At 46.2% G+C, this 13,078-nt stretch overlaps 1 protein-coding gene across 1 annotated transcript in view; it reads left to right on the forward strand.

Moving 5' to 3' along the window:
• OXTR (oxytocin receptor) overlaps positions 1–12,082 on the forward strand; it is a 75,625-nt gene extending 63,543 nt beyond the window's left edge. Inside the window, exon 2 of the mRNA XM_056524997.1 lies at positions 9,124–12,082. Within this exon, the coding sequence (XP_056380972.1) occupies positions 9,124–9,374 (251 nt within the window). The 3' untranslated portion in view covers positions 9,375–12,082. The remainder of the gene's footprint in view (positions 1–9,123) is intronic.
• The last annotated feature ends 996 nt before the right edge of the window (positions 12,083–13,078 follow it).

Raw genomic sequence — 13,078 nt, forward strand, 5'->3', positions numbered from 1 at the left:
TAACCCATATTACCCCCAACACATGTAGTCCACCACTTCTTACTTCACATTCCTATACTACCAATGAAACTCTCCTGCATTGTACAAAAGAGAGATGCTGCCCTCTTCTGGCAGAAGGTAGCAAAACTAGTGTTATTGTAAGTAGTACAGTAGTTGAAAATATTGTAGGTTGCCTATGTTTGCTCTGTGTTTGGGCCCTATTAGACAGCTTGATGCTGTAAACAAGCGCCAGTCTCATAGATCTGTGTTCCTTGACAAAAAGCGTTATGGCTATTGGCTCAACCACCAGGTAGGGAGGGCCGCATGAACTATCGCTTGATCATTTGTGTGACCCCTTGCTAAATGAAAAGACAGAGTAGGTCTCTTAATCAGGCATGGTTTAATTCAATATCTGAAGACATAATCATAGGAATAGCACGGTAAGGCCCCATTTACATCACATTTAGGTGCAATGTCACTGGTATGTGCTGGAATTCCTTCAAACAGGTATCCGTTTTGTGTGTGGGAATTAAAATGTAATTTACTGGGATTTTGAGTCCCACAAACAAATTGTATCATCTGAAAAGAAACCAAAAGAATCCCCTAGTGGACTATAATCTATAGTTTTTATTTTAATTTTTTTGCTATTCTGGTGTATATCAGCAAAGTAGCCCCAAAACTTGATGTGAAAGTGTGGGCCTAATAAGGCAAGTAATGCAAAGTATAAGGGTCAATATGAGGAGGGGAGTAAATAGCTGGAGCAGTTCATAGATAAGGATGTGGATGTTTTTCTTGTCCTTTTATTGAGGTCATTCCTAAGGTCGTGTGGAGGCCTGAGGCCATTCCTTAAAGAAAACCTGTCACCACAAAAAAGCTATCTAATCTATTGGCATCATGTTATAAGGCTGGAAGAACTGAGCAGATTGAGATATATATATATATCTGGAAAAAGATTCTGTATACCGTATATACTCGAGTATAAGCCGACCCGAGTATAAGCCGAGACCCCTAATTTCAACCCAAAATCCCAGGAAAAGTTATTGACTCGAGTATAAGCCTAGGGTGGGAAATACCTCATCCCCCCCTGTCATCATCCAGACCCGTCATTAACATCCTCATCATCATCCCACACATCCCCCCTTCATCATCCCCTTGTCATCATCCCACACATCCCCCCTTCATCATCCCCTTGTCATCATCCCGCACATCCCCCCTTCATCATCCCCTTATCCCACACATCCCCCTTCATCATCCCCTTGTAATCATCCCACACCCCCCCTTCATCATCCCCTTGTAATCATCCCACACACCCCCTTCATCATCCCCTTGTAATCATCCCACACCCCCCCTTCATCATCCCCTTGTCATCATCCCCACCCCCCTTCATCATCCCCACACCCCCCCTTCATCATCCTCTTCTCATCATTCGCCCTCAGTGGTCTTCAACCTGCGGACCTCCAGAGGTTTCAAAACTACAACTCCCAGCAAGCCCGGGCAGCCATCGGCTGTCCGGGCTTGCTGGGAGTTGTAGTTTTGAAACCTCCGGAGGTCTGCAGGTTGAAGACCACTGCGGCCTTCAACATCATCCAGCCCCCTCTCACCCCCTTTAGTTCTGAGTACTCACCTCCGCTCGGCGCTGGTCCGGTCCTGCAGGGCTGTCCGGTGAGGAGGTGGTCCGGTGAGGAGGTGGTCCGGGCTGCTATCTTCACCGGGGGCGCCTCTTCTCCGCGCTTCCGGCCCGGAATAGAGGCGTTGCCTTGACAATGACGCAGAAGTACGTTGGCAATGAACGCACCTCTGCGTCGTTGTCACGGCAACGTGACTATTCTGAGGCCGGGCCCGAAGCGCTTAGAAGAGGCCTCCCCGGTGAAGATAGCAGCCCGGAACCACTATCCCACCGGACCACCTCCTCACCGGACAGCCCTGCAGGACCGGACCAGCGCCGAGCGGAGGTGAGTACTCAGAACTAAAGGGGGTGAGAGGGGGCTGGATGATGTTGAAGGCCGCAGTGGTCTTCAACCTGCGGACCTCCGGAGGTTTCAAAACTACAACTCCCAGCAAGCCCGGACAGCCGATGGCTGCCCGGGCTTGCTGGGAGTTGTAGTTTGAAACCTCTGGAGGTCCGCAGGTTGAAGACCACTGCGGGTGGGGGAGTTCACTCGAGTATAAGCCGAGGGGGGTGTTTTCAGCATGAAAAATCGTGCTGAAAAACTCGGCTTATACTCGAGTATATACGGTAACTTGTAACTTATTGATTAACTTACCCACTGGACTCTGTAAGCATGGAAAGATCAGATATATCAATTGTAACAATTCATATATTTGGATACAGCTTTTAAGAAGAAGCATTTCATAAATCAGCCACTGGAGACCAGAACAGAAGCTATTTCAGCTGCCCTTAACCCAGAGTACTAATGATGATGATGATGATAATGAAGACTGTGCTAATGCTCATTAAAGGTGGTGTTGACTCTCCATATCAGAGCATTTTTTTTTTTAGGTATTGTGGAATTTTAAAGAAACTTAACAGAACCCACTGCTTAGTCTCAACACATCCATATTAAACCCCCCCTTCCCGCTGCTTGTCCGGGGACGCTTATTCAACTAAGGTTACTGTTACGGCGAGCGCTCCGGGTCCCCGCTCCTCCCCGGAGCGCTCACGGCGTCTCTCTCCCTGCAGCGCCCCGGTCAGTCCCGCTGACCGGGAGCGCTGCACTGACATGGCCGTTGGGGATGCGATTCGCACAGCGGGACGCGCCCGCTCGCGAATCGCATCCCAAGTCACTTACCCGTCCCGGTCCCCTGCTGTCATGTGCTGGCGCGCGCGGCTCCGCTCTCTAGGGCGCGCGCGCGCCAGCTCTCTGAGATTTAAAGGGCCAGTGCACCAATGATGGTGCCTGGCCCAATCTTCCTGATTAGTTTCCACCTGTGCACTCCCTACTTATACCTCACTTCCCCTGCACTCCCTTGCCGGATCTTGTTGCCCTTGTGCCAGAGAAAGCCTTTCCTTGAGTGTTCCTAGCCTGTGTTCCAGACCTCCTGCCGTTGCCCCTGACTACGATCCTTGCTGCCTGCCCTGACCTTCTGCTACGTCCGACCTTGCTCTTGCCTTATCCCTTGTACCATGCCTATCTCAGCAGTCAGAGAGGTTCAGCCGTTGCCGGTGGATACGACCTGGTTGCTACCGCCGCTGCAAGACCATCCCGCTTTGCGGCGGGCTCTGGTGAAAACCAGTAGCTACTTAGAACCGGTCCACCGACACGGTCCACGCCAAACCCTCTCTGACACAGAGGATCCACCTCCAGCCTGCCGATCCGTGACAGTAGATCCGGCCATGGATTCCGCTGAGGTGCCGCTGTCAAGTCTTGCCGACATTTCCACGGTGATTGCCCAGCAATCCCTAATGATCACCCAACGAAATCACCAGCTGGCATACTTGACCACCGTGACACAGCAACTTCAGTCACAGATACAGCAGCTGCTGCCGCAGATACAGCAACTTCAGTCACAGACACAGCAGCTGCAACAGCAACAACCATCTCCTCCGCCGGCTCCTGCAACTCCTCCGCAGCGACCGGTCGCTCCTAACCCCTGCTTGTCCCTGCCGGACAAATTTGATGGGGACTCTAGACTCTGCCGTGGTCTCCTGCCTGGGAAGGCCCTGCCATGTGCCACACCGCTCGGAGCATCTCTCTCACAGTATCCTTTGCAATCCACCCCTGTGCCTCCCGCCGAGGAGGCTATGCAAGTGGATCGGTCTCGCCTGACCCCTGAAGAGAGGACTCGCCGCAGAAAGAAAGAAGATTTACTTCTATACTGCACTGTGCGTTACCCCACAGAACCCCTGCTCTTGAGCATGGAACTTTTTGTTTTGCCCAAATGCTCCTCTGAAGTCCTCCTCGGTCTGCCATGGCTCCAACGCCACTCCTCTACCCTTGTCTGGACCACCGGGGAGATCATGAGCTGGGGTGCTTCTTGCCACAGAAAATGCCTCACGTCTGCTCCCAGTCCCGTCAGTCAAACCTCTGTGTCTCCCCCTTTACCTGGTCTCCCCAAGGCCTATCTGGACTATGCTGTGTCTCCTCCTCACAGCCCCCGTCCTGTTAACACTCTGCCCCGTGCCAAGCTTGACCCTCTTCCCTCCCTCCCCACCCCCACGCCTTCTTGTGTGCCCGCTGTTGATGTGGTTTCCCGGGACTTCGCCACCATCTGGAAAAAGACTCTAAAATCCCTCATACTAGCCTCATCCCGGGTGAAGAAACTTGCCGGAAAAAAGAGAAGAGCTCCTCCTGTTTTTGCGTGGCTCTCCGCCAAGTATATCCGCTTCCGTGTCCCCAGTTTTTATCTGGGACCACGTTACCTTGGACCCTTTGAAGTTAAATACCTAGAGAAAGCTACTCCGGTCTCCGGGTCCTCAGACGTCTTCCGGATTAAAGAATTTTCAGGTCCCAAAAAGAGGGGGAGACCCAAGGGGGGGGGGGGTACTGTTACGCCGAGCGCTCCGGGTCCCCGCTCCTCCCCGGAGCGCTCACGGCGTCTCTCTCCCTGCAGCGCCCCGGTCAGTCCCGCTGACCGGGAGCGCTGCACTGACATGGCCGTTGGGGATGCGATTCGCACAGCGGGACGCGCCCGCTCGCGAATCGCATCCCAAGTCACTTACCCGCCCCGGTCCCCTGCTGTCATGTGCTGGCGCGCGCGGCTCCGCTCTCTAGGGCGCGCGCGCGCGCGCGCCAGCTCTCTGAGATTTAAAGGGCCAGTGCACCAATGATGGTGCCTGGCCCAATCTTCCTGATTAGTTTCCACCTGTGCACTCCCTACTTATACCTCACTTCCCCTGCACTCCCTTGCCGGATCTTGTTGCCCTTGTGCCAGAGAAAGCCTTTCCTTGAGTGTTCCTAGCCTGTGTTCCAGACCTCCTGCCGTTGCCCCTGACTACGATCCTTGCTGCCTGCCCTGACCTTCTGCTACGTCCGACCTTGCTCTTGCCTTATCCCTTGTACCATGCCTATCTCAGCAGTCAGAGAGGTTGAGCCGTTGCCGGTGGATACGACCTGGTTGCTACCGCCGCTGCAAGACCATCCCGCTTTGCGGCGGGCTCTGGTGAAAACCAGTAGCTACTTAGAACCGGTCCACCGACACGGTCCACGCCAAACCCTCTCTGACACAGAGGATCCACCTCCAGCCTGCCGATCCGTGACAGTTACCTTCACATTGCTGCTGTGTTCTGCGAAAGGGAGCTCCGTCACTCAGTGTTAACCAGAGAAAAAAAATACTGCATGTCTGATCTTTTTTCTACGGTCAACTTTTGTAAAATATCAGACACTCAACTGACCCTATTCAAGTAGATGGGATCCTTCAGGACCCAGCAATGTCACTTGTGCTTTGACCTATTCAGGGTCCATTTGGTGCACACACAACAAAAAAGAGCTGAACAGGTCAGTGGACGATGGCAGTGTGAACCTAGCCTAACCCTCATATCTGGGAGCCACCCCACTTTTCACAACCCGTGAAAGCTTCAGCAGCCACAGAGCCCTACTCCATGGCATCATTTTCCCACAAAGATATACACATCAATCATCTTAGCTCCTTCTGCTCTATAACATGATGCCAATACATAAGATAGCACTTAAAGGGAACTTACAACCGTGAAAGTGGTGTTGATCGACATAAATCCATGCAATACATTCATTCCTGTTCTGAGGGTGTTACAGGTTGTCATCAACTTGTTACTTTTAGTACCAATACGTAACTTTTATGTGTATGATGTTATATTTAGAGCTACAAAGATGTTGTGCTAACGGTGACAGATTAACTGTACCATAAGCCCTGGGCTAACCCAAACATTAATTAGTCCCCCAATAGTGGCCCCACACAGTAGTTAGCCCCCCTTATAGTTCTGTATATATTAGTTTAGCCCTACAAAAAGCCCAGTAAAATGGCCTCTGGGTGCCAGTGAAAGGAAGAAAAAAGGGGTATTCCAGTATTTTTTTATTTGACTATGCTACAGGGGCTGTAAAGTTAGTGTAGTTCATAATATAGTGTCTGTACCTGTGTGTAACGGTTTTCTCACAATTCTTCTGTGATTATCGCCCCAATATTTATTTCTAACCCCTTAAGGACCGGGGTTTTTTACGTTTTTGCATTTTCGTTTTTTGCTCCTTGCCTTTAAAAAATCATAACTCTTTCAATTTTGCACCTAAGAATCCATATGATGGCTTATTTTTTGTGCCCCCAATTCTACTTTGTAATGACGTCAGTCATTTTGCCCAAAAATCTACGGTGAGACGGAAAAAAAATCATTGTGAGACAAAATTGGAAAAAAAAACGCAGTTTTGTAACTTTTGGGGGCTTCCGTTTCTACGTAGTACATTTTTCGGTAAAAATTATACCTGATATTTATTCTGTAGGTTCATACGGTTAAAATGATACACTACTTATATAGGTTTGATTTTGTCATACTTCTGGAAAAAATCATAACTTCCTGCAGGAAAATTAATACGTTTAAAATTGTCATTTTTGACCCCTATAACTTTTTTATTTTTCCGCGTATGGGGCAGTATGAGGGCTCATTTTTTAACGGTACCATTTAACGGTACCATTTGCATTGATAGGACTTATTGATTGCTTTTTATTCGTTTTTTCATGATATAAAAAGTGACCAAAAATGCACTATTTTGGACTCTTGAATTTTTTTGCGTGCACGCCATTGACCGTGCGGTTTAATTAACAATATATTTTTATAATTCGGACATTTCCGCACGCGGCGATACCATATATGTTTATTTTTATTTACACTGTGTTTTTTTTTTATGGGAAAAGGGAGGTGATTCAAACTTTTAATAGGGAAGGGGTTAAATGATCTTTATTCACTTTTATTTTTTGCAATGTTATAGGTCCCATAGGGACCTATAACACTGCACACACTGATCTTTCACATTGATTACTGGTTTCTCATAAGAAACCAGTGATCGATGATTCTGCCGCTTGACTGCTCATGCCTGGATCTCAGGCACTGAGCAGTCATTCGGCGATCGGACACCAGGAGGCAAGGTAGGGACCCTCCAGCTGTCATGTAAGCTGTTTGGGATGCTGTGATTTCGCCGCGGCTATCCCAAACAGCCCACTGAGCTAACCGGCACACTTTCACTTTAGACGCGGCGTTCAACTTTGAACGCCCTGTCTAAAGGGTTAATAGCGTGCGGCACTGCGATCAGTGCCGCACACTATTAGCCACGGGTCCCGGCCATTGTTAGAGGCCGGGCCCGACCCGCTATGACGCGGGGCCACGCTGTGGCCCCGTGTTATAGATTGAGAGCTGACACATGACGTTCCAGTACGTCATGTGTCCTTAAGGGGTTAACAGCATACAAAATGACTCATGTTTAAGGATATCCCAGGTTGCAATGTGTGGAGACCTGACATCACTAGTCAGGTGATCAGAGGGAGCCTATCCTTCAATTTAGCAACAACTGTAGGCTCCCTGGTTAGAAAACACTGTGTTTCAATGGGTGGGGTGGCTGATGTTTGGGAGGAAGGAAAGTACTCTCAAACTTTCAAGCATAGAACTGTGGGATGTGTAGTTTACAGAACAAAATCTAACAGGAAATACCCAGTTCTGGCAGGTAAGTGCTAAAATCACCTTTTGGTGGATAACCCCTTTAAACTCGTGCTCTGTTCCCTCCTCTGCTAGATGTCCAGTGCAGGCAGTGATAATATCTGTCTAAACAACCTGTGACTTGCACATGAGATTAACAGGGTAGAGAGCTGTTGGCTCTATGCACCATCACAAGATGCAGTACTGCACATGTTGAACACAGTTGTGTGCAGCCCCCAGTATGTTGGTGCCAGTCAGCTGTTGGGGCTGTGATGGTGCGTGATCACCATGGAGATGCAGGGTTAACCAGGACATTGCTGATGATACCCACTTGCATGAGTCATACAAATTGAGGTGGGTGGTTTGCTCTATTCCTTGTGAACCACTTACTTCACGCTCCATCAATCATTCTTCAGCATATTTAGGCTGGGTATATAGTCAGCACACATCTATACAAATGGGCATTTTTTTACGCAGTCCAATGTAAAACTCACTAGGCACAATATACTAAATATACACAATATCTTAAAATGCCTCAATTAAAGGGGTACTCTGGGGAAAAAAAAAATGTTTTCAAATCAACTGGCTCCAGAAAGTTAAACAGATTTGTAAATTACTTCTATTTAAAAATATCAACGTTTCCGGTACTTATCAGCTGCGTAAACGACAGATACACTACAGAGAAATTGGTGAAGTTCTTTCCAGTCTGATCACAGTGCTCTCTGCTGACACCTCTCTCCGTGTCAGGAACTGTCCAGAGCAGGAGAGGTTTTCTATGGGGATATGCTTCTAATCTGGACAGTTCCTGACACGGACAGAGGTGTCAGCAGAGAGCACTGGGGTCAGACTGGAAAGAACTTCAAACTTCTCTGTAGTATACAGCAGAAGTCCTTTTCTTTTTGAATTTCTTTTCTGTCTGACCACAGTGCTCTCTGCTGACACCTCTGTTCATTTTAGGAACTGTCCAGAGCAGGAGAAAATCCCCATAGAAAATCTATCCTGCTCTGGACAGTTCCTGACATGAACAGAGGTGTCAGCAAAGAGCACTGTGGTCAGACAGAAAATAAATTCAAAAAGAAAAGAACTTCCTGTGGAGCATTAATCAGCTGATAAGTACTGGAAGGATTAAGATTTTTAAATAGAAGTAATTTGCAAATCTGTTTGACTTTCTGGCACCAGTTGATTTGAAAAAAAAAATAATAATAATTCCACTTGTTTCCACCAGAGTTCCCCTTTAAGTCCTGTCAAACATGCCTCTGCTACATCTGTATGTTTATTATTAACATCAATATATCCTTCTTTTTCTTTCCCTCATGTATGCAGGTATATATGTACAGGGTTGTAGCTATAGGGATCTAGAAGTAGCAGGTACGCCTGGACTTTAGCGCCTTTGGGGGGGCCAAAGGCCCTACTGCAACACAAAAAGACATCCGTGCTATTGTATATTGCAGGCTTGAGGGCCTTAGGTATCTTTTTCTTTAACTCATCTATGATGTACATACACATTGCTCACTGATATTTATACATCTCTGTTTTTCTTTCTTTCCCAGCATCACTGTTCATCATTGCCATGCTACTTGGAAGCCTCAACAGCTGCTGTAACCCCTGGATCTACATGTTGTTCACTGGTCACCTCTTCCACGACCTCCTACAAAGCTTCCTGTGCTGTTCTGCTCGATACCTGAAGTCCCGGCAGCAGGGGAGCGACCTGAGCGCTAGTAGGAAGAGCAACTCCTCAACCTTTGTGTTGAGCCGCAAGAGTTCAAGTCAAAAAAGTATCACACAGCCATCTACAGCATAAATGCCCCACATAGATACAATACGGACTGAGAAGGCCCCGGGATCGGATACTGATCAAAAATCAGGACACTGCTGAGATCTGTAGATTAAGTGTGATTATATGGCTCATGAATGTGAAGGAAAGTGTGGAGGTCATATGCATGAAGTGGTGATGGGCAGCTGTTCTGTCATTATTAGGGTCTCCTGAAATCTTGGGAAGTATCCTCCCCCCCTCTTACTCCACGTTGCATGTTGAGGGAATAATGCTGGTAGTTACCTGATACAAGAGGTGGTGCTGGGCCAAGCCCTGGCAAATTAGCAGCACGCCATGATGTGTAGCAATCACATGTTGCACCTCCCCTGCACCTAAAAAAGTGCCCTAATTCACATATCAAAGGTCTGGTGAGGAGATCGCTATATTAATGCCTTATATACGGGCAATTGGGTTATATGTAAATTGAGATAGATTTAGTTCTGTAATATTTAGAACATTTCTGCTTGCTCTCACACAATAAGAATACATTGCTACAAGTACCCATCAGCTTGATGAGCAAGACTTGCTCAAGTCGGGTTTTAGTAAGAATGTTTCTAATCACTGACAGCCAGTAGAGATCTTGAAAATGGTTGAGGAGTTGAAACGCAAAGTGTAATTCATTAAGGCCAGTGTTTCTTCTGCCTGTCTTAAAGGGGTACTTCACTAGCCATCACGGCCGGTGCCACCTCAATGCAAGTCTATCGGAGGGGGCGTGACGGCCGCCACGCCCCCTCCCATAGACTTGCATTGAGGGGGCATGGTCGTGATGTCACAAGGGGCGTGGCTGACCACAGCAGCGCGAAAACAGCATTCAGAACATTTACTTCCGAACGCTGGCCAGTGGAGTACCCCTTTAAGGGAGTTGGCTGGGAAGAAGAAAAGGTCCTACCTCTTCTTCTCCCTGGCACTTCACTTCCACCAGAAATAGTTACTATAGGTACGGACAGCCAAATGTGCCCAGAGTTTCCTGGCACTCTACTTCTACTCCTTGGTTATCTCAGAAGTATACTGGAGGGGGCAGGTGCTTGTCCCCCTGTGAGGTCCAAAAGCTGCAGGATGTTACCGATGTTGCAACAACATCATGCATCTATTTGACATCGTGTGTAAGTAAAACCACGTCCACACACGATGTCCAATATGTGCTTGATATTGCTGCAACATCGGGACAAGCACTCCTTCCCTCCTGTCTCGGAACAGTATACTTTCAAGATGACCAGGGAGCGGAAGGGAAGCGCCAGGGAACCTCCCGGGCAACCCCTTTAAGCTTGTGATGTGCCAAATGTACTAAGAGGCATACACTCTGTGCACGTTTGGCTGTCCGTGCCTTTTCAGATTTAAATATATAGTAACTTTTGCTGGTGTGAATTATACTACAGGCCTTCCCACTAAGACCCTCCCTCCTAAACAAATAAAAATGTGCCAAGAATGACACAAAACCAGCAAAAAGAGACTTGCGCAAAAAAATTGCAGCTTTTGTACTCGAGAATATACAGTAATATAAAATATACAAACCTTAATGAATTCCCATCGAAGTATTTAAAAAAAGTTACAAAACTTTTTATCATAAAAGCTTAATAGTACACAAGGCTTGACAATCCTTATTGTTTTTCTGATGTGTTTTTTGGGAATACAGCCAACCGTGGAATTCCCCTTTAATTTACATGTGACACTGGGATCAGAACTAACATGATATGCATAAAATGATCATGTGAATTTTCATGGGCACCTCCTGATTTACACTATGGACTTGCCTTTTGTTGGCTGCGCGGCTCCCACTGAGGGGCTTTCATTACTGCTTTCTGTGCAATTTGTCATAAAACGCTGTGTATAAATATGTAAACATGATAAAATTATCATTTTTGTACAGAGACACCAACATATCTTAGCAAGCCACAACTCTATCATATTCATTATACTTATTGCGGGTGACGTCCGCTGCCTGCAGCGTTCATTAAATAACAAATCTTATTTTACTTAAAGGGATAATCACCCTGTGGCTGTGATATAACCATAGGTATTGTATTGTCACATTGTGCACTGTTGTTTCGTGCACCAACACACACAGTCTGGTTTCTGCATAAAATATTTTTCTCTATATAAATGAATGTACGTAGATAAAATCCATGTCTGTGTATTTGAGTGCAGAGCTCAGCATGGCGTTCTAGGTTGTTTAAGGCATTGCAATATTTCTTCTCTTAACCCCTCGATTGCCAGAAAATCTCTGTTGTTTCAGCACTATAAGCTCTTTAAAGGTCTATTGACAATTATTGGGGGGGGGGGGGGGGGGGCTTGTTAAGTTATAATTAAAGTTTTTACGCCCTGGGAGCAGCCATTTTGAACCACTCTTTTATATGGGGCTTACAGCAACAGTTATGCTGCTTATACATTAGCAAACTGGAGTCTTGTTAGTATTCAGAGTGCAAAATGGCAGCTTCCATTGCATTGAGAATGATTAAGAAAAACTAAAAACGTATTGAATGGCTAACCAATAATTTCTTGGTTGTCGCCAAAAGAGATAAAAAATGGAAAGAAGCTTTATACTTCTTCCAATATAACGCACCTTGTAGATATATATTTTTTTTTTTAAAGAAGGGAGCACTTTTGTCGTGTCATTTTACAGATCACTGATTTATTCTGAGAGTTTTATTTTCTGTCTTTACAAAAAAAAGTTTATCTTTAATAAACGGAGTTATTTATCGCCAGTCTATAGCAGTCATTATTTCAGTTTGGATTTCTTAGGAGGTTTAAAATCGCATCTAAAACATTCCATGGAAATTGATTTACATGTATGGAGGATATTCTGGTAGAAGTGATTGCATGTGGCTTGCATTGTATGGGGAGGGTCACTGACTGCTAATGTGTTGAGGGTCACACTGTGGCTATTAGTGTGTGTTTGCAGCACTATGGCCTACAGATATAAGGGGGTGCTGATAAGTATTGAGCCTTATCCAGAAAAAAAAATTAGCCAGCAACCTGTAGCTGCTACACCATTCTACATATCCCCCATATTCAATATGCAAATAAAATTTTTCCGACTACTGGTTTTACCACTCATTTGCAGCATGAGTTACCTCCGGAACACTCCCAAATCCTGTTGTCTCTTTAAGTGTTTTTTGAGATTGGAGAACAGATAGAAAGAGACAGATTGGGCGAATAGTGGATTTGGCATCACTTGAAAGGATAAGGAGGTCTAATCTGCCACTGTTTCACCTGCAGTGTGTGACTAGGCATTGTCCTCTTTTGTTCGGTTGTCAAAAGTTCTGGGTTCCACTTTGCTGCAAGCTTTCTTATTTTCAAGTCATGTTGATCGATGCTACCAACTCTCTCCCATAATAATTCCAGATATGTAGCAATACTTTTGGCTGATATTCAGTGGTCTTCCATGATCATGTCATGGATGGCTTTCACATTTGCAGGCACAAAGACAGAAATATGCCTTCCACTGGGTTACTCCCTTTCATCACTGAAATGGACGTTTTAAAAATTGACAACCCACCTGTTGCATATCAAGAGACACTGTCACCCAAAGTTTGTGACATTTCATCATGGATCTGCTGTGTACGTTTCCATTAAAGAAACAGGAACTTGATTCTGATCTTATGTCTTCCACATTTTTTTTTTTTTTGGAGTTGCTGCCATGTTCACTTTGGACCGAAAAAATTTAGTTAAAATCGAAGATGGTTCATTTTGCA

This window comes from Hyla sarda, chromosome 6, assembly GCF_029499605.1.
Source record: "Hyla sarda isolate aHylSar1 chromosome 6, aHylSar1.hap1, whole genome shotgun sequence".
In the NCBI taxonomy this organism is placed as follows: domain Eukaryota; kingdom Metazoa; phylum Chordata; class Amphibia; order Anura; family Hylidae; genus Hyla; species Hyla sarda.